Here is a 20,927-nt window from a genome sequence, read left to right as displayed (position 1 = left end):
AATAAGATAGGCCTAATGATTTATTCTGGCAAGAAAAGTAGAATTTATACTTTGGATTCTCTTTCATTGTTATGCCACTGCCGTTTTGAATGAAAGCGTGAACAGCAATATCCAAGTAATCCCATTGATGCGCTCAAGTAAACATGGTTAGTTCGTGAGAAGTGGGAATACAGTACATTGAGCTGTGTAGGTATGTCTTGCGCTTCATATGGAGACGACCGCAGGAAGTCTCGCCTCTGGAGCACATCAGACTTCCTGTTCTCCTTCGTTTAATTGGCCAGAATTTGCCAGATATTACAGAAGGGCGATGAACGAACAGCGCCGACGTTTTGAGCAAGGGGAGCCAGTTGGCTAATAAGCTAACACTTTGGCTCTTCAATATGAAAACATCTTAAATCTGCAACGAAAGTAACTATGTAAATCACGTCTTAAATAGCCAAATCCCATCTGTTTTAATCGGAAAAGAGGAGACGTTACTTTTTTGGAAAAGAGTCCTGCTTACGGTGTGTGTGTCGTTGATACAAGTAGGCACGAGGCTAGAGGGATACACTTCCCGGGCTGCAACAAACAGTTTCTGGGCAGTGCGCAAACGCACCATCGTCATCCAGGCAAAGGGTGGGTGTGATACAATTAACGTTAGATTTTTACGCCAATGCCAATAAACCTAATTGAGTCATTAATATGGATAGCTACGGTAGCAAGTTTCTCTAGGCGGTACTATTGACGTTATGATACTGTAACTTGGTAGCTAATTAGCTAGCAAACGTTTGACAGTGGCGAGAAGTGCCAGTGCTTGGTCAGATGCATTAGAAAGCTCTGCATTTTTGCTGGCTTTCCGTTGACAAAACTGTTGGAAGCCAGTTAAGTTAGCAATGTACTTGTTATCTGACCTAACAACGTAAAACAGATTCATTCAAGAGCGCTGGATAAATTGGAAGCTTTTTAAATGAAACTAGCTGTATATTGGTCATTTGTCCGTCTACATCTTTTTTCACCACCTTGATGATAGGTAACCTCAGCTAACTTGCTCTGGGTGACCTGCGACTTGTCGTTTAGTTTGATGGGTAATGTAGCTAGCCAGTTTAGAGTTAGCTAATTAACATTTACGCTTGCTATCAGTCTATGCTACTACTACAAGAACAGTTGCTGTGTTACGCGTTAGCTTAGCTGCGTTTACCAAATAGCTTACGCTGTACGTGAATTTAGGTACCTAGCACATTAGATGGCAGATGCTTCGATTGCTGCCTATTCCACTGTCATTTAATCAGTTTAGATAGATGTTGATAAGCTTGTCTTGAGGTCAATTATCCCATATTAGCCCTATATCGATATGTTGTGTATACGTTGGTGGCTGGTTCATGGGTAATTTAAACAAAACATTTCATCGTGAATGCTTACCTAGCCAGCTAGCATGATAGTTCAATGTAGATAACCTTTTCTGGTATTTTGAAAGGAATGCGTCCTAACCAGTTATGTAAAAATAATTGCCTGCTTCACACGAAAATTATTCACCTTTAACAGTCCATATGGTTCGTCAGTTGTTTCTCAGGCGCACTCGTATCTGTTAACAATTACTACTACATTTACGAAGTACACAGCTGTAAATAAGGAAAATATTGATGTTGAAAACCGAGTCTATGCAATATACCAAGAACTGCTTGATTGATGGGGTCTTTAACCCGTGATAAATCAGCCCTGATAAGCCAGAAGTTGCAGTGGCAGTGCTGCAGTCCAATTGATTCTGTTTCTGTGCGTTGCAGATTATAAAGTTGCAGTGTTCCACTGCCACAATATCTCATTACATTATTTGCATGTATTTAAAAGCCCCAATCCATGTATAGCCTTAAAGTTTTTTTGAACCTCAGATTTGAATACATAGACTAGCCAAGGGATACTGAGCTGCACTGTCACGCCCTAAATTCAAAACCTGCTGTGGAGTCCATCCTCCTCACTATATATGCACACTTTCCTATATCATAATATGCAGCTGATATTTCTTGTGACCACAATAAAATGCAGGGAGTGTTTCATTTCTGTGTGTGAGGCTGGGGGTGTGAGCTTTATCAAGTCCTCTCTCAAAGTGAATTCCTGTTGTGTTAATTAGCTCCCTTATAACCAGTCCAGTCTTATTTAAGGTTCTGTGTCTTTAACAGCTTGGAGAAAATGTGCATATCTTTTACCAGATTTGCTATAGATCAGAAACTTGCTGCCATCACTGTCCAGAGGTCATTGATATAGACTTGGCAGTGATGGCTGATTCTTGCATTAATCAGTCATCTCTGCACTGGTGAATATTTAGGCTATTTAAATTCCTTAGAAGCACATAGGGCTAGGTCTGACATATGTTACATCATTTGTTTACATGCATACAAAGCCACAATAAAGCAGTGGTCATTTTTAGACTGGTACTATCAGTAATGAATTCTCAATTGACATATAAACCTAAATGATAATGAAGTAGGTTTTTTTCCCAATTTGAATGTATTGGATTGTGCATCTGCTTGATTTCTCATTGTAAAGAAACAATTAGCAAGTTATTCCCCTGTTCAGTTTTTCGGTTTGTATTGATATTCTTTGTTCTCCTGAGAACATCATTTAGGAAATAATAATATTGATAATAATTTTAAATAATCCCTGCCTGTGAAACTTTTTTTTATTCTGGGAATATTCTAGAATACTAGAGTGGCAGTATTGTCTGACTCTTTGAACACCCATCAGAAAACTTGAATGGCTTGCCATTTTTTTAAATGAGATGAAGGATTTTTAAATGAGATGATGCATTTTATGTGTAGTGAAAAAGTGTGCTGAAGAACTGACACTGACTTAACAATAGTGTAGAATAAGGTTTGTAAGTCTTGTTCAGTAAGGGTCGGTGTTGGTTCAATTACACGCCTGGTTCTACTAATCAAGGTCCTTAGCATAGACTAGTGTTGATTAGTAGAATAAGGTGTGTAAAACACAGTCTATCAGGGCACTGCTGACGAACCTTGGCAAGATGCATAACCCAAGCCTCTGTGGTCATGCATGGATAATGTGTAAAAATATAAATGGATAATATTCAGTGATTTAATCCATCACCCTAGTTGTTGTGGACAAAGCAGATTTGTGGTTCACTTTATAATAAATGCCTCTTCTTTTAATGTGCTCTATTCTAAATTAGCAGCAAATAGACTTTTGCTTTTCAGTGTTTATTGCCTTTGGCATTGGGCAGTCATTGAGCAGGTAGCCTGGCATAATTACATGGGCAGGGCTGTCATTGTTGAGCATCTTTTTACCTATTGAGCTAGTTCCATTTGAGGTTTATAAAACTCCTGTTAATCCCATTAAACTGGTAGTTGCATACAGGCAGGACTCTTTGTGAATGTGCCAGCAGGCTTAAGCTGCAAGCTGTATTTTAACAATGAGCATATGAAGCAGCTGTAGGAATGATGGTCCATTCTGAGACTCCCTGACTGCCTCTCTCCCATTAACTCACTGACTCACTCACTCACTCATTGATATCATGACTGACTGACACACTCAGCTTCTCTCTAACCGACCGACTCGCTCACTGCCTCACACTGACTGAATCTCTTGCTCCCAGACTGTTGGACTGACTCAATCACAGACTGACAGGCCAGCTGAGTGGTATTGAGTGTGCAGCTTAGACTGGAGTAAGTGTTTTTTTATAAAGGCTTTATGAGCTGCACCACACATCTCACCAATAAGAGTGTTTTAATTGGAGAGAGGGTACAGTCATTGAAGAGAGCTTGCTCAGTCATAAGGTTCTGTCGTTATCTGTAGTATCTATTCACCCATGGGTCCAGATGTGGTGACAGCTTTTGAAGGGTGCCTGTCCAGGTGTTGTTCGGTCAGTAGAGGGTAGTTCCTATTGTGGCCGTTTGTGTGACTAGGATTAGCAGTACACTGCGAAGAGCCACGTGGCCCTGCCCCATCTTGTTTTGACTATCAGTGGCAGCAGATGGTCCATCCCTAGCACCCGTGAAAGCCATACTCTGCTTCCTTTGTGGGAAGCCCCAATCTGTTCTCCAGGGACTATGGGTGGCTCGGGGAGCTGTGAGGGGCCCTGCAGCAAGGCTGTAGCAGCTCCCCAGACTGCAGGTAACAGCGGCACACCTGGGTGCGCCTGTCCCTAGTCAGTGCCTCTTGTTGGCTGGCTCAGATGTGTACGGTGTAGTGAGCTTCTGTAGGGACAGATCCTGGCAGCGGCATGGCTGTTTTAGCTCAGGTCGGGTTACCTGACTTGAGCCCTTTCAGGAACTACATATTGGGTTTTTATGTGAGCTGCGTACATTGTCCTCAGCAAGAGCTGCTGTTAAGTGAGCAAGCAATGAAATGCTAAATGAACAGTAACATTACTTGGCTAATTTTAGCAAAACTGGTCAAACAATATCCTTAACTGGTCAGAGTGAGAAATACATCTATGTGGTTTTTCTGTATTTTAAACTGATTGAAATCTCATTAATAGCGTTTTAAGTGAGATTATGCTGAAAGACACTTGAGTTAAGCCAACTGGGAAAGGCATTAAACCCTGACATATCGACATAACAAGATTAGAGGAGTAAGCCTTACTGAGACATACACACCCACGCAGCTTCTCCAGGCAAGATTATAGGCTAGTTTCCAGCGTTTGATTGTCTTCAACAGTGATGAATTTATGACCCAGATAGTTTATTCCTTTACATGGTTTTGACACAGTGGATCTCACCTTGCTTTATAGGCAGCACAACCTTTAGACAAGAACCAGAACCTGAATAGACTTTGGTAAGAGGAAAAATAGTTCTGTTGTGTGAGAAAAGAAACAGTTGTTCATGAAAGAGGACTGGTAACATTTCTGTATTTTTGTAATAATCCAGAAGTGATATTTAAAAGTTTCATTGTTTGCTGGATTTAACGTACAAGCCAGTATAAACTTTATTTGCTTGCAATCCTGCATGTCATAGACATGTGAAAGGGTAAGGAGAAAGCGCACTCTCAGTAATTGGTTCTTTATTTCAACATTTAGCAAGCTTCAATAATGCATTGGCCACAATCTGCACCGGCACGGTCCTGATTCAGTACCAGACCAAGAGGCCTATCTGTGAACCGCAACAGTGCGTTAAAACGATGAGCCACCCAGCAGCCCCCATAATATATCATTGTTGACCTGAAGTGTAGTATGTTATAAATTGTAAAGTTATGAACAATAAGTGTCCTCTGCGAAATCCTAAGCTGCAACAACAGGCATGTAGGGATGTGCCAGTCCCGCACTTCTGTGCCAGCGATATCATTGCAAACATTGCGTATCCAAGTTTAGTGAAAACAAATTGTAAATTTGTTTCCCTATTTTCCAGCCAGGAAAAGACGGGCCATGACCAGTCAGGAAAAGGCTTAATCGTTCTAGAGAGTGTGAGGGGTCATTTTGTTGTTTCTGTTTGGAAGTGGGGAGTGTGCGGATGACTCATCACGCTCACTCTCTCACTCTCACCCTCTACCTTCCTCCCCACTGCCAGCATGCCCATACAGTGTTTGGTAGCATGAGGAGCCCCGCCCACCACTGCAGGGACATTGAGAGGCAAGCTGGTTACCTGCAGCCTGAGCATTGCGCCCCTCCCCCTCCCCGCGGACGGCCCAGCGCTATGTGGTTCATCCGGGATGGCTGTGGCATCGTGTGCGGCATCATAACCTGGCTCCTGGTCTTCTATGCTGAGTTCGTGGTGGTGTTTGTAATGCTGCTGCCTTCCAAGAGTCTGACCTACAGCATAATCAACGGCACACTCTTCAACAGCCTGGCCTTCCTCGCCCTGGCCTCTCACTTCAGAGCCATGTGCACTGACCCTGTGAGTCACAGCAATCCGGCTCTGATTAAGCCTTACTGCTCATCTCCCCTACACAATCGCGCACACACACACACACACACACAAAAACACGCATGCACACTTTTTTCAAATTGTTGGCTTTTTTTCTTGGAAATGTGGAAGGAAATTAACATACAAGATAGGTCATAAAAAATGATAATTCATTGTAAAATAAAACCTGATCAGGTCCCAACTGACCACCTTGGGCCCTCTCTGATTTGAGGTGGTTTCTTTTGGTCCACTGTGTGTCGGAAAAAAAGGTCTGTGTGTCTGGTTTCTGTTGATGAAACAGGGAGCTGTGCCAAAAGGAAACGCCACAAAGGAGTTCATCGAGAGCTTGCAGCTGAAGCCTGGCCAGGTGGTTTACAAGTGCCCCAAGTGCTGCAGCATCAAACCTGACCGAGCACACCACTGCAGGTATGGGGAACTCACCCGGGAAGCCCTTCTCACTACAGCGACAGTACAGCGAGCCCTTCATTCTGTCACCCAGTGCACAACTGCAGTTTATCTAGGCAAAACATAAAGAGATTGCACCAGATATGCAGTTGTAATAACATGAAATTTCCAGTATGTGGATGTGCCCCTTTGTCTGGTATGAAGCCCTGACAGTGGCAGTGGTGAATGTGGTCAGCAGCTCTGCAGGGTGGCATATATTCGGCCTTAGTGTTGCCTGCTCCAGGGGCCAGTCGGTTTTGATCCGGTCATGTGTGTGCTGCGTGACCTGACATGCTTGCTGTCTCTCCTTGGCAGTGTATGCAAACGCTGCATTCGGAAGATGGACCACCACTGTCCCTGGGTCAACAACTGTGTGGGAGAAAACAACCAGAAGTACTTTGTGCTTTTCACAGTGAGTGCAACTGCAGAGCTGCCTGTGACGTCCTAGAAACACATGCGCACAGGCTCGATTTATACATGGTGCCATCAAAAATTATTCAAACCACTGATGAATATGAGCAACAAAGGCTGTATAAATGTATAGTACATGCAAATGGGAAAATTGTGTTTTTAAATATAAATACAGTCGCTCAGTCGTTTTGCTTAAGTTTTTCTTCCCCCAGAGAGCTAGGTCTCAATCATTCACATCCCTGTTCCAGTCCTTTGTGCACCATCCCTTTGCAGAGATCACATTAGTGGGTCATCTTCTATCGCGTCCATTAGATCCCTCAGATCTATTGGTCTGTGCTTGTGGACTGCCCTCCTCAGTTACAACGACAAACTTTCAGTCTGTTTAAAATCTGGAGATTGAGATGGCGGCCATTGCATAACAGTAATTTTGTGGTCAGTGGACCATGTCTTGGTTGATTTTGAGGTAGGCCTGGGATCAGGGTCTTGCTACTGTAAAAGATCTGTTTGATTTTTGAAGTGAGCTTCCTGGTGAGTGGATTGGAATTGGGTGTGGTGGTAAGATTAAACCAAAATGTAGCTTTTTGGCCACGCATGAGATTAATGGGTTTGACATTGAAAGCTTATGTTGAGGGTGCACAAAATACTGAAAACAGGTATGCAGACCTGTGACATCTTTTTTGAAAATTAGCAAAATCTTGTACCCTGAACAACTATGTTTGTGCATTTTTTGAGAATACAGAAGCTTAGGTTTTTAGACATATATATGTCCACTGGTATCAGTTCTGGTGCCTCTGTTCCAGGTGTGCATAATGATGGTAATGGTGCTGGCATCTCTACGTGTAAGGTATACATAGTACTGATATCTCTGTTTCAGATGTACATTGCCTTGATATCTCTTCATGCCTTGGTGATGGTTGCATTTCATTTCCTCTACTGTTTTGAAGAAGACTGGACAAGTAAGTCTCAGAAAGTGCTTTCCACCCCGGTGTGAGTAACCTAAATCGGACAGACCACTAAATGAACCATATCCCCAAAACCCCAATAGTGTGCTTTCTGTTTTTAGGCCTGTTTCTCAGTGTATTACTACTTTATGAGCTGCCTGTTAGCCTATGTATTTAGCCAAAAGGTAACAGCTGAGGAATATTTGCCTAATTCACTCTGTGCTTGGCATTTTTATCCGTGTACATGCGGGTCAGATATGATTGTGCTAGAAAAAGGTCAGGCTGTTGGAAGGTCTTGGGGGGAGGGAGGCATGTGGAGCTCCACATTGCTGTTGACATTTCCTGCTCTGTAGTGTGTTTGTCATTATCGTTATTAGAATAGTCTCACATTCATATTTTGAATTGAAGTGGAGATTTATCTGATTAATGTTCCATTACAGTCTCAGCATTTTGTACTTTAAAAGGCATAAGGGCTGTTTCCTGAAGCCTCATCAATACTCTGCTAAACTGCTGTGGTTTAATGTGTAGTACTGCTGTATATATAAATCCATTTCAGTTCCACCTTTTTGGCTGAAAACATTCAACATCTCAAAAAATTTGACTTTATTATCTGGGAAAAGTCTAGAATTGTTATTTATGGACACCTGGGCTGTGTGGTGTTTTTGATCTCGGGTTTCATTAAAGGAATGAAGTCAGTGAACATACTGCTTTAGCATAAAGACCCTGGAGGATGGAATTTCATCCCTTGCTTATGCTGTGGTGATATCACGTTCTTCGGAGGAGAGTGCGTGCTAGTCTAGGCTCTCCCTCCTCCTCTGCATGCTTTTGGACATTCCAAATTGGGTAGAAAGTGGGGGAAAAGAATTGAAAATACATATTAGTATTTATAACTCTATATCTAAATGTATGTATGTGCCGTTGGCTAGAGCACCTATTTCCAGGATGGACTGGGAATTAAGATGTATTGTATGAAACATACACAGCAAACTGATTTTTAAAATTGTCATGTTTCATGGGCTGAGTGAGATGGTCAAGCCCTTGTAAGGTCCCAAAGCAACACTGATTCCAGTTCAGTGGAGTTAGGGTGTAACGAGCAGGTACTGATTCTCATTGTTGGTAATTGCTGCTTTCCCATCCCCAGACATGCTGGTTTTCCAAAAAACAAAAAAGAGGTGTTTATAAGATTTTTAGTTTATAAGTGTTAATAAGTTATTTTTAATGGTGAAATGCGTAGGAATTTCACCATTCAGAGTTGTTTTGTAAAACAAATGTAGATGCATACAAGCCATTAAAAATATTTAATTTCTTAAGGTCCCAAATGTAAAAAGCTAAGCACACTGTACCAAAAATCAATATCAGAAATTGTTGGGCTACTGATAGCCCAAAAATATTACTGAATCTGCAGAGTTCTTACTGTGTGTAATGAGCTGCTGATAAACTAAATGGTAGACCTTGCATGCTGAAAACTGATTTAAGAGCAGGCTATGCCATGTAGCACAAACAAGTTTTTAAACTTGATTTATGTTGTATTTAAGTTACAGAAAATGATCTCTTTAAACACAAAATAATTTGTGTTGAGCTTACAAAATGGCATGTTTTTCTACCCTATATATTTCAGCCTTAAAACAGTTTTATATTCCAAATTTTGGATACCAATATTTTGGCAGAACCACCGGAGCAAAAATCTTTAAAACCCTAATGCTGATTTCTGATCAGTGTTGCCAAGCAGATGACATTGTGTTCTCTGGCGCCCCCTGGCATAAACATGCGTGTGTTCCCCTTCCCCAGAGTGCAGTACCTTCTCACCCCCGGCGACTGTCATCCTGCTCATCCTTCTATGCTTCGAGGGGCTCCTCTTCCTCATTTTCACATCTGTGATGTTTGGCACCCAAGTCCATTCAATCTGTACCGATGAAACAGTAAGTGACCACACCCTACCTCCCTTTGCCACTCCTGACCCCATCATGTGACCCCTGGTCCTCACCATTTTAAATGCACTGTTTTCATACGTGACCCAGTCTCTCTATTGTGTCAGCACAGATTTGCTCATTTACAGATTGTTGACACACAGGGTCGATCACGTTAATAATTTAGCCAAGAAAGCACTTGAGACCCACCAGCAGGCAGGCTGGTCAGGTCCAGAAGACCACACAGAATGTTGACACTACAAACAAACAACTGCAGCTACTGTAGCTCTCTGGTTCTCAAAAATGAGATGCTTTGCTGCTTGTCAGCATATGTGAAATTACATCATCTTGCATTTTTCTTTGTGGTTTGAACTAATAGGTGAACTGATAGGTAAACTTTTTTCTTGGAAAAAAAAAACATAGGTAACTGGGTGGCTCTTCTTGTAAGGACACTGTTCTGGTATGTGGATGGGACTCATGATCTGGAATTGAATCCAGACCATGCCAGTGCCTATTGTGGCGAGCAGCCCTGCAGGAGTTGGCTCTAGCATCACTGCTAACAGTGCTGGGATAACAGTGTCTCATTGCGCTCCAGTGACCTTCGCTGATGTTTGAAAAGAGTTAATGTAGATTTCTTTTCCAAATGATTTGCAGCTTAAAAATTAGCTAGGACAGTAATGTACTGGTCTGTTTAAATAGCCGTGATGCGGTGTATCAATAGTAGTGACCAGCCTACCCAGGTTTGTTAAACGCTGAGAACAGTTTCTTCATCCCCAGCCCAGGTGAGTGAGATCAGTGTTAAAGTGGAAGGAGCTCACTATTCAGGCAGCTGATCTCGATATGCGGGAACCTGTGTGGGAGTCACAAGAGCTGATGGGTGCTTGTGTGGTGCATGGGCTTGGGAACGGTGGGTGGGGCTTGGGAGGTGGGGATCGGTCAGTCGGGATGGGGGGGGGGTGTATTTCACTTATAACTGGATTATGACTGAACTCTGCTGTAAAATAAAATAAATGATCTTAACTTGCTCTGTTACACATTGCTACTGAATACCTTTCTGGTTTATTCTGAGTCTGTATGGCTGTACAGCTGAGCTCAGGAGAACAATAAATTTTTTCAGACAGATGACCGAAGACTAGGTCTATCCTGTAAAAAAATAACCTGCAACTGGTCTACTTCTACTGCGTTATCTGCTGAGTGCATGCTTGATTAGGGTGGTGACAACAATGGCCTGGAGTATGGAATATGGAGGGTGATTCAGCAGACTTCCTAGGTGCTGTTGGGCTACCCTCCCACCCACCATACATGCAGATTCACTCCTCCTGTGGGATACGACTTTGCTGAAATTTTTTGTGTGTGTCTGAACCACTGTACTGGACTGTTATCCTCCATCTACTTTATGTACCAAAATGCAGCCTGGGTTTTTTATTAGATGGAGCTTACAAGGTTGGAAATATCAGATGGGGCAGTGTTGCAAAAAAGGTTTAGAAACAATGCTCAACTATGCTTATCAGTATGGACTTGATTGATCTTTTCCCTACTGTGATTTATGGTGAAGCACATAAGATCATAGACCTGTCTGCTTCCCAGCCTGCTGTAATACTGTGCTTGCTCTGTGTTCTTTACCTTTCAGCCACTAATAACTGTCTCTCTTTGTCTCTCTCATTTCTAATTTCTTTTTTTCTGCAACTTAGAGGTGTTCCAGTCTAGAACTTTCTTTCTTTTTTTTTTGCATGAACAAGCCCCCTTCCTTTTCCCGGCATAGGGCTTGCCAGTCACCAATCCATATAGTATAGCTACATGCACCTAATCACACACCCATATACTGTACATTCTGAACCACAAGGCGCTTTACTGCACTAAAACTGGCCATTTTATGATGAGACCCTAGCTAAGTTATGCATAGGACCGAGTTGGTGGTGAATTAAATGTACAATTAAATGTCCTTGAACAAATAGCTTAAACAGGAATGGGTACCATGGAGTGCAGGGCTTATAGTTTCCCTAATGATTAACCTGTCAGACATGTTACCCTGGAATGTAGGAGGGGCTGTGGTAGACTAGGGCTTATGCAGCATCGAGCCAGGAAATGGGTGAGAAGTTGAAAATACGATTATTACTGATGGTGAATTTTTATGAATAGGTTTCTGATTCCAGACTTACTGAAGTGCTGGTTGTCTCTTGTTTTCAGGGCATAGAGCAATTGAAAAAGGAAGAGAGAAGATGGGCTAAAAAAACTAAATGGATGAACTTGAAGGCGGTGTTTGGACACCCCTCCTCTATAGCATGGCTCAGCCCTTTCGCCACACCCGACCACGGGAAGGCAGACCCCTACCAGTATGTGGTCTGAAATCAGCGGACACATCTGCCCATGCACCACCTTGTCCCCGCCCCCCCCCCCCCGACCTTGTTCACACCCCTCCTCTCCCTGTTCTGCCCTGTCCTTCAAGTGCTAAGACTGATGCATGCAGGCGTGCGGGTTCTTCTGTCCTCATTGGCTATTCTGAACATGATTGTAAACCAATGCACACTTTTTTTGTGTCAAACATTTAAATATCTGTTGTTGTTTTTTTTGTTTGGTTTTTTAAAATCTGGAAACAGTTGCAGATAAAAAGAATGGCAGTTATCCTGTCAAATCTGCTTTTGTAACTCTGTAACCTTTTGTCATTTGTTCAGCTTTCTTTACCTGAAGCTGTTTACTGTATTAACTGATTCCGTTTTCCTGCTGTTCACTCTAATCTCTCCCAAAGCCCTCCTTTAAAAAACGCTTCCAGTTTCCTCTGTTATGTATCACAGCAGACGTAGCGTTTCTCAGCAGGGGGAAAGAGGCAGTCTGTCCAGAGTGGAGGTCAACAGACTGTTTGGCTGTTTGTGCTGTGTTTGTGTTCTGTGGCTAGTAAGGAAAGCATATGGAGTGTCAGATGAATCCAGTTTACTGGCTATTTGTAGAAATATAAAACCACGCCTGTTTAAAATGTCAGGATCTTGAAAAAATGAAAATGAAAAATAGTCAACACATTTTAAATTATGAATGAAAATCTTACTTTAAGGATATTACCAGTTTTTCAGTGAGGGCTTGACATTCATGATAGTGGCATTTTTATTGCGAAAGAGAATAACATAAATCTTCCACACCATTGATGTGTTCTTATAATCAAAACCCCTTTCAGTTGGTTGGCAGTGGTCATATCACTTCATGCTGCATGTTATACCTCGTGGAGAGCTGGTGGAGTGGGTAGCAATTTCTGGTAGTTGTGTTCAGTCCTGTTTGAACAGATGTAGAATAGCTAGATCACGCACAGCATACTTTGAGGTGCATTTTTAATTACCGTCCAGTCGTCCTGGGTATTTACACAGGTACACCCTGGTGTTCTGTAACCTGTGATGGAGCATGATGCTTTCCCTCTGCTTCTGTTCAGTAGGCCTGCCTTTCTTATGTGACATATCTGAGACTGTTGCTGTTAGTGGTCACTTTCTAGTCTTGTAATATGTCTGTGCCTGTGTGAACTGATGCCTTTTTTGCACAGAGTGTCGTTCAGTGGCCTGGTGCTAAGGGGCTCCCGGTGGGCCCCCAGAAGGTTGTTAGTTCAGACTCAACTCATAAAATAAATGGTTTGACAGAAATAGGAATACCCCCCACAGTGAGCCAGTCAGAAAGGGAGAGTAACTGTGTGTGAGTAACACTGGCCTTTCCCTAGGCCTCATTAGCTGGCTGCCAGTGTCAGCCAGCATGAAGGATAGGCGCCGAGTGTAATAATTATAACCTGTTTATTTTGGCTGATTTCTGCTTTATCCTCAGAACTCGGTCTTGGGTGTTTTCCTTCAATTACTTCAGTTGCAGTGATGTTTGCTTTTGTTTCTTTGGAAAATTGGACCAGGCATGTGGTTTTATTTCGGGGCCCTATCTCCCCTTTAAAAGGCCAACATTTTTTTTTGTTTTTGCCATTTGTGACTCCAGCAGTAGAAAGTAATGGCCAAGTCAAGCACTTTCATAGCTTGCCCATCATTCTCCATTGGTCATAAAGAAGAGCTCCGCTATGTCAGCCAACATGGTCCCCACCCCAGCTTACTAGTGACCTGACACACATTTAACATACTACTATTGAACTATTAGAGATGAATGTTACTTAATTCGCAGAATGAAGGAGCTTCCACATGCAGACGGTATTGGATCATGTAGTTCTGTGTAGTGCACATATCAAGAAGGCATCACACTTTGGTCTGAAAACGTCAAGCAGCAGAAGTTCAGTCTTGCTGAGCGACTCAGGCTGAACAAATACATAGAGCTTCCTGAGACACTGTGCTTTTAATAAGCTGTCCTTTTATTTTCAGTAAATTGCATCCACAAGCTGCAGGGAGAATGGAGCTTTTCGAACAGGATTTTTGCCAAATGTTTACTTTTTTGTTTGTTGTTGACTATTTTATATTTTTAACTTGATGATTTAATGGACTGTGAAACATGCCACGCTGTCTTGTACTGGGAAACATTGATATACTGTGGTGTATGTTGACAGCATGATTGCCTTTTTTAATGTAAGTGTATATGTATGTATATTTGACACTAGGCTGAAATACCATTATTTCTTTTATAAATTGCTGCCATAGATTTAAGTGGTTACTATGGTTGGTGGTATGTCTTAATAATAAGTTGATGGGCAGGGATCATTTTCAGCTTTGGCACCACTGTTCTGTTAGATTATTTGTGTGTGTGTGTGTGTGTGTGTGTTTGTGTAAGTGAACTTGAGAGAGCTTTTCACTCAGAAGAATGGGTTCTGAAAGTATCCTCTGTGTCTCCATAGAGTGGGCTTCCCCAACTCTGTTCATGGAGATTTACTGTTCTTTAGGTTTTCACTACAACCTTAACAAAGCGCACCTCGTTCAACAGCTATAGATCTCGCTGAGCTGCAAATTAGTTGAATCAGGTGTGCCAAATTGAGGATGAACTGAACCTACAGGATGGATCTCAGATACATGGTTGGGCAACCAATCTATGAGCTTTCACAATTTTCACTCTGACAGAGTTCCATAAAGCAGTAAAAGGGGTTGACTTGTGGAGACAGAGGTGGAAAGTCCAGGGGTCAGAAAGTAAAAGTCCTGTCATGCGTTTCTTCCGCCCATGAACTCAGCTAGCTGATTTCACTAATTAGTTCTACCTCCTGGCTGAACAATTTAATTAGGTGATTGGAGCAAAATACTGTGGATGACTTCTTTCTGAACCTGGATTTTCCATATTTGAAGAAAAGTAAAATAATTTCTATTTCTGAGAGTGTAAAAGGGAAAAATTGACCGTGCGTAGTGCTCTATTTATCCAGTGAAAACTCTGAACACCCCTTTTATTTTTCCTAGCTGCCTTGATGAGAAATTACACATCAACCTTGTCATGAGTGGAGCTCCCATGTGCTGTATTTCACTGACGTTGATCAAGCAATCATAAGATGTTCAATGACACAGTGAAAACCTTTGTTTCAAATCTGTGGCCCACCCATTTTTGGGTTAATGAAGCTCCACTCTCGCATCACTTGATTCTCTTACTCAAATTCAAGTTAAGCTAATTAAATAACTGTAGAAAAAAGATGATTTTATGCAGAAATACATGTTAAAATAAGATTGATTAAGGAATTGCATAACCTATATTATGTGCAACACCATTTATGAGGACTGGATTTATTAAAGCTGTAGTCCATTTTTGAAATTGATTCTTCTTTGTTTTTTTTTTTTTGTTTTTTTAAATGCGCTGTTGCTGAAGCAAAAAAGAGGTAATGAAGCAGGGTGGTTAAACTTTCTTTGTCCAACTTTACTTGAATACAAGTGTAAAATAAGGCGCATCTATGATTCACCATGGATAGTTTTTATCTCTGTACTTTATCTCTGGTGGAGGAAGTCGGGTGCCACACCTGCCAGTTGCGTGGGCGCACACACCTTGGTTGCGTTGGCAAATCAGCCCAGGGCTTGAAGGCATACTATGCAGGATTTTTTTAACCTTGGTGTGATCATGCATTTACAATCAAAGAAATCTCCTTCTCCATCTTCAACCCTGCCCACTCACCCCAAGTACTTGACTTTGGCCATCTACTTACCTAACGTAGCTAGCTGGATAGCTAGTGGTAACGTTAATTACAGTTCCAACAGAAACCATGCCAACTCTGCGCCGTTTTCATCCCCTTTGTGAGCATCAGGTGTCACCATCAAGGAAAAGCAATTTCAAGGTTTGCTCTGGTTTTTGAAAAAGATCTGTTGGCTTGTCGTTTTGCTTTGCTGTACTTGTGCTTCACCTGCGCCATTGCTGTGGCTAGCTATAAACACTATGCCCAGAAACATCCCAAAAATATTTTAGAAGAAATACAGGCAGAGGGGAACGGATGCAGCAAATGTGTGCAAAGACAGGGACTGCCAGTTCATCATAGATATGACTGAACCTGCTTATTTTATAAAAATTTCCTGTATAGTATGCCTTTAAAGGTGTGCGTCATGCCACAGTAGGGAGCATAGACCAGAATTTCTAGACAGAGAGAACAAGTGTGAAAAATGGAGAGCCAGGCAGAAAAGCTGGACCACTGAGTATAGTTGAAAGCTTTTGCCATTTGGTTTATTTTGTCTTTGTTATTTTAGTTCATTATTTGTGCGTGGAACCCATGAAGGGGAGTAGTGAAGATTCAGTTGTTTAATGTATACTTTCTAGTCCTATCTATCGGCAATAAAATGCCGGTGAAAACTGCAATTGCCAAATCTCCCTGTGTCCAGCAATACTCATCCTCCCAGGGGTATCGCCTGCCATGTGACAATCTCCCATTATTTTTTTCAAATAATAACATCATTATTATTTATAATGTTCATGTTTTATTAGTAGTAGTAGTGATGGTACTACTAGTAGTAGTAATCACCATTATCATAAGTGTGTATTCCCAGTCAAATTTAATTTAAAAGCTTGTGCGAAATTTACTACTTGTTAAGTTGATAAAGACCAAAACACTAGAGTCCTCCCGTGTTATTCCCTGAAGGGCCTCATTCACGAAACATGTATGTTCCGATTTGATCGTAAAATGTTCACAAACGTTTCCATGAACATTTCGGCATTCATCTTTTTAAAAAATCTGAATTTGTTCTTTGAAACGTTCAAAATCTATGTGTTTCGAAAAACACGTATAGGCATGCGTAAACACAGAACAGGTTTCTATTTAAAGTGCTTTTTTTTTGCAGGCATATTAACAAAAACGTAACCATACTATTATAGGCCTAAATAGGCTATTGATTCTATCTGCATTAACTAACTATATGCATCTCACATTTTTCACTAGTTTTTATTTTTCTATTTGATTTCAAAAATTGATTTTAATGTTTAGTTTTAAAAGCTGGTTTTCTAGTTTTTGTTTTTGCTAGTTCTTTTAGGGCTACAATAAACTTGTTGAACATACAGTATGTAATTTAGTTTTTTTAAGTGATTGTTGATGATGATGATGATGATGATATATTAAGACCCATAAGTACACAGTCAAACCCAACACTTTTAATAATGGTGTATTTTATGCTGCTTTTGGATTACTTGGCTAATTGTTCCTTGGGGAGAGAGTGCCTCTTTGGTGACCGTGAAAATATGTTTGCAGCGTGATGGTGCAGCGACATCCAATTTACAAACAATTGGCATTCATCATCTGGCACACACATGATACCTACAAAAAAATGAGGGCATGTTTCATGAATTGGTTTTTCCTAGGAACATTTCTAAAGACCAAAAAAGAATTTAAGAAATGTTTTGTGAATGAGCCCCAATGCGCATAAATTTCAATTGTTTATTAGAATATGGAAACCTAAGTTGTTTCAGTTAATTTCATCTTGAAAGTAAAGGCAATAAAATGATTTCAAAAAAACATATTTTTCCTCCCCATGGTTTGAGATCTTCTCAGCCTGCAATGTAAGATTATATGCCCTTTGATATTATGTAATCACAAATTAGTTTAGGCCTTTTATACAAGATTGAAAGGCTGTCCTTAAAAAACCGAAATCACCAAATTGCTCATTGCCAGCTATATTCATAATTTTTCATGCAGATGGAGACGAGGTTGAGGTAGTTTGTGTTTTCTTTACCAATTGAGCTTATTACTTATGAGCTTATAAGAAAGGTGTTTTGCAATTAAGGTATGGCCCAAACACAAGAGTGCTGTGGTTTTGTGTGATGAAGCTTGACTTTATTTGACAGTAAATCTATCATACCACATTCATACTTTGTTTCAGCTGTTGTTTTTTTAAATAATCTCTTTTTGGCTTTTGTGGTGATATGCTTCCTTATTCGTATTACCGTACTAAAAATCTTAAGAAAAACAAGTGTAGGTTTTTATGCATACATTTTAAAATAGGTTGATGCTCAATCTTATGAATTGTAATCAATATTTAGTCTGACAGCATACAGGTGAGTGCAATGTGTGTGCATAGAATTACCTGTGGAAGACTAGCATATGCGTATCTGATTGCAGGCCTGTTCCACATTCACAAGTTCATACTCTCAGTGGAGTTACTCTGGATGAGTGCATGTGGTCTGCTCTCTCCATCTCTCATGATTGTAAATGGTGTCTCCTTTACTTTTCTCACTGTGGGTCACTGATTTTGTCCTAACACTTATGCTATTGTCATTCACTGTTAACTTTCTTCTGTACCCTTTCTTAAAGCTGCTCATTCTCTTGGTGAAAACTGAAAAATGTAATTCCCTCAGTTATTAGTGACACTTGCAGTTTGTTCTAATTCAGTAGGACTGGTGAGTAAAGAAGGCTACTAATAATGTCCTCCAGTCTTGTGTTTAGCCCTGAGGTAGCTCACTGAAGAGAATATTGAAGAGGTAAGGTACAGCAACACAAGAGAAAGAACATATTGTATATTGGTCACAGAACATTGATGCCTGATAGCATGTAATAGCATTTGAACAGTAGCATCTGTAGTGCAAGGGTGGATCCAAAGAGCTCGTAGCCTCAACTAGGAATAATTATTTATACACTACTATGAGAGCTTAGAATCACAGAGCTGTATGTGGCATCTTCATCAAAAAAGAGTTATTGACACAGGAATTATGTTTATTGTGTCATTTTGCTCTACAATAGATGGAACATCGGAAATGATTTAAACCTGTTAAAACTAATATCATACGATACAAAATAATGTATTATTATTATTATCATTATTCCCTAATTGTAATACACTCTTCTCAGCTTCTCAATACTATTAACTTCATTATCCCTGGTAGAAACTATTCTGCACTCGTATTGCTGGATTAGGAGAATAATGAGCAGTTATCTCAAAAGTATCTCAATGCTTCAAAGAGTTGGATCATCACATTGGATATCTGTAATGTGGTGCATTTTCATGTGAGATTATTTATGCAAAACATTTCATAAATACCTCAGAAAGACCACTGTCTAGGTGAGATCACGAGCGTTTAGATCTACCCTTATAGTATGTGTGCTCGAAATTCCACCACTTACTATAGGAATATGTATGTCTTAATGGTTTTTTTTCCAAAGGAGACATTTATGAATATTCCTGCGTTACAGAATACTGGATGTGCATGAATGTGGGATGCATGCTGCATGTGTGCTGCTTTTCCTAGTATCAAATCCAAGCTTTAAAATTAAAAATGAGGAGTTTCTAAGATCTGTAGTGTTCATAGATGCCATATGTAACTGAAATGCTGCAATGGAGGATTATGGCATGAAAGTGTATGTCAATCATGGAATTTTTGGGTAGTGTGTCCTGCCAGGCTCAGTCATGCCAGGCTTAGGCGGGTGGATCCTGCCAGCCCACACCAGTCCACAGCTCTGGGACCTCCAGGGTTTTTAGGCCAGGCTTGGCGCAGTGGTGGACTCACTCTAGTTTTTAAACTGGCGGGGTAGAATTGTTGAATAGTACTTTCATGTTGTTATTTTATTCCTATGTTCTGATTCTTATGTTTGTATGTTCATTCCAGTGATTTGTGCCATATTTAACAATTATGCTGCTTATTGGGGGGTCTTGCCAGACTGAGCCATTCTACAGCTCACTTAGGGGGTGGGATCTTGCCAAATGAAGAAATTCCATGTCTCATTTTACGGGGGTGGGTTTTGTCCTTGCAGGGCATTGAACGTCTGAAGGGTGAGAGTGCCACCTGGGAGAAGGTGGGGTGTTGGGAGGCCATGAAGGCAGCCTTTGGGGGTCCCCTGTCTCTGGCCTGGCTTAGCCCCTTCACTGATCTTTCCTGCAAGAGACAGCACTCGCCTCACATCCACACCACCCCCCAAGGGGAGATTATCGAAGAGGACGTGATCGAGATCCCTCTGGAGTACTGAGCCGAAGGGGGACACAGTCTACCCACAGTGCCTTGCATCTGGACCAACTCAGGAACTTGAAAGATCCACTTGTTCTATACTGGGCTTCATGCACTCACTGGTTTCACCCAGCATCAGACTTTTTTTTTCCGACAGGTCGCAGCTTAACTCATGATGTAGTGGGTAAGAATGTATATTTATCCAGAACGGTGCATGGTTGGCTCAAAGGTGAGACACTACTATTACTCATTTAAGCAAGATTACTTCACCTGTATGGCTTCAGTCAACATCGAGCTGCGCTATTGCATAATGTGTAAACTAATTTTACAGACATCGCCCCTGGGTCAGGGAGTCTGCTAAGTAAATACGGTATATTATCTCCATGTCACTGATGTTTCAGCAGCACAGAGGCATAAGGAATCTGCAGCAATATTAGTTGTGGCCTTCGAGTGGAGATTTCTTTTTGTTTTTTTAAATATTTTGTTGGATATTTTATTTTATTTTATACATAACTTGATCCAAGCGTGCCTTATTCACTTCTATCTGCAATGCATCAGAACCGTTTTGTGTAAATGGATGAGCTAAAGTGTCTGCAATGAGTTTGCCTCACTACAGTTTTTTTTGAAACATTAACATGCATTCAAAGTATTTTACATGTAAATCTGAAAGTATTGTGTTTATCTGTATACCATCCACCGCTGCTGTGGCAAATTAAAGGCACATTTTTGAGGACAGAGGGCAGTGGGCCTCTGGAGGATGGGAGTAGAACATTCCAAACAGGTGTGGTTTTAAGCTGACAGGACCTTGAACACTGTGTTGCCTGTGTTCATAACTGTAAAATGTCATTAAAGGGAATTTTCATTGCTCCCCTTCTCATCCACTGCCTTCTTTAAATCTACAGTAACCCATCCGTTTTCTTCTTTTCTCCCTTAATTTGGAATGCCCAATCATGTTAGCCTGTCTCCTTGCTGAGTTGTCCTCCAATTTGCTTAGATTCTCCTGTGAAGTGACAGCTGCCTTTCCACCAGCTGAGGAGTGCACAGTCAGAGGAGTGCACTGTGTGCAGGCAGGCTGAAGTTGCACTGTTGACCAAAGGAGTCGCTGGTGTGGAATG

At 41.2% G+C, this 20,927-nt stretch overlaps 1 protein-coding gene across 3 annotated transcripts; it reads left to right on the top strand.

The window, feature by feature from the left end:
- The first annotated feature begins 179 nt into the window (after positions 1-179).
- LOC118228897 (palmitoyltransferase ZDHHC3) lies at positions 180-20,679 on the top strand. 3 transcript variants are annotated; one of them, XM_035420482.1, is made up of 7 exons: positions 180-615; positions 5,493-5,819; positions 6,130-6,254; positions 6,588-6,684; positions 7,558-7,639; positions 9,413-9,543; positions 11,719-16,938. In XM_035420482.1, the coding sequence occupies exons 2-7, from the start codon at positions 5,517-5,519 to the stop codon at positions 11,875-11,877; spliced, it is 897 nt and encodes a 298-aa protein (XP_035276373.1). In that variant the 5' UTR covers positions 180-615; positions 5,493-5,516; the 3' UTR covers positions 11,878-16,938. The 3 variants fall into 3 exon arrangements, with proteins under 3 accessions (XP_035276373.1, XP_035276356.1, XP_035276364.1); XM_035420465.1 differs by lacking the exon at positions 11,719-16,938 and adding an exon at positions 19,622-20,679 and having other exon boundaries at positions 182-615; XM_035420473.1 differs by lacking the exons at positions 180-615; positions 11,719-16,938 and adding exons at positions 688-1,009; positions 19,622-20,679.
- Positions 20,680-20,927: the final 248 nt, after the last annotated feature.

Source organism: Anguilla anguilla, chromosome 1 (assembly GCF_013347855.1).
Source record: "Anguilla anguilla isolate fAngAng1 chromosome 1, fAngAng1.pri, whole genome shotgun sequence".
In the NCBI taxonomy this organism is placed as follows: domain Eukaryota; kingdom Metazoa; phylum Chordata; class Actinopteri; order Anguilliformes; family Anguillidae; genus Anguilla; species Anguilla anguilla.
The sequence above is the reverse complement of the archived record's forward strand: the minus strand, read 5'-3'. Positions and strand labels throughout refer to the sequence as shown.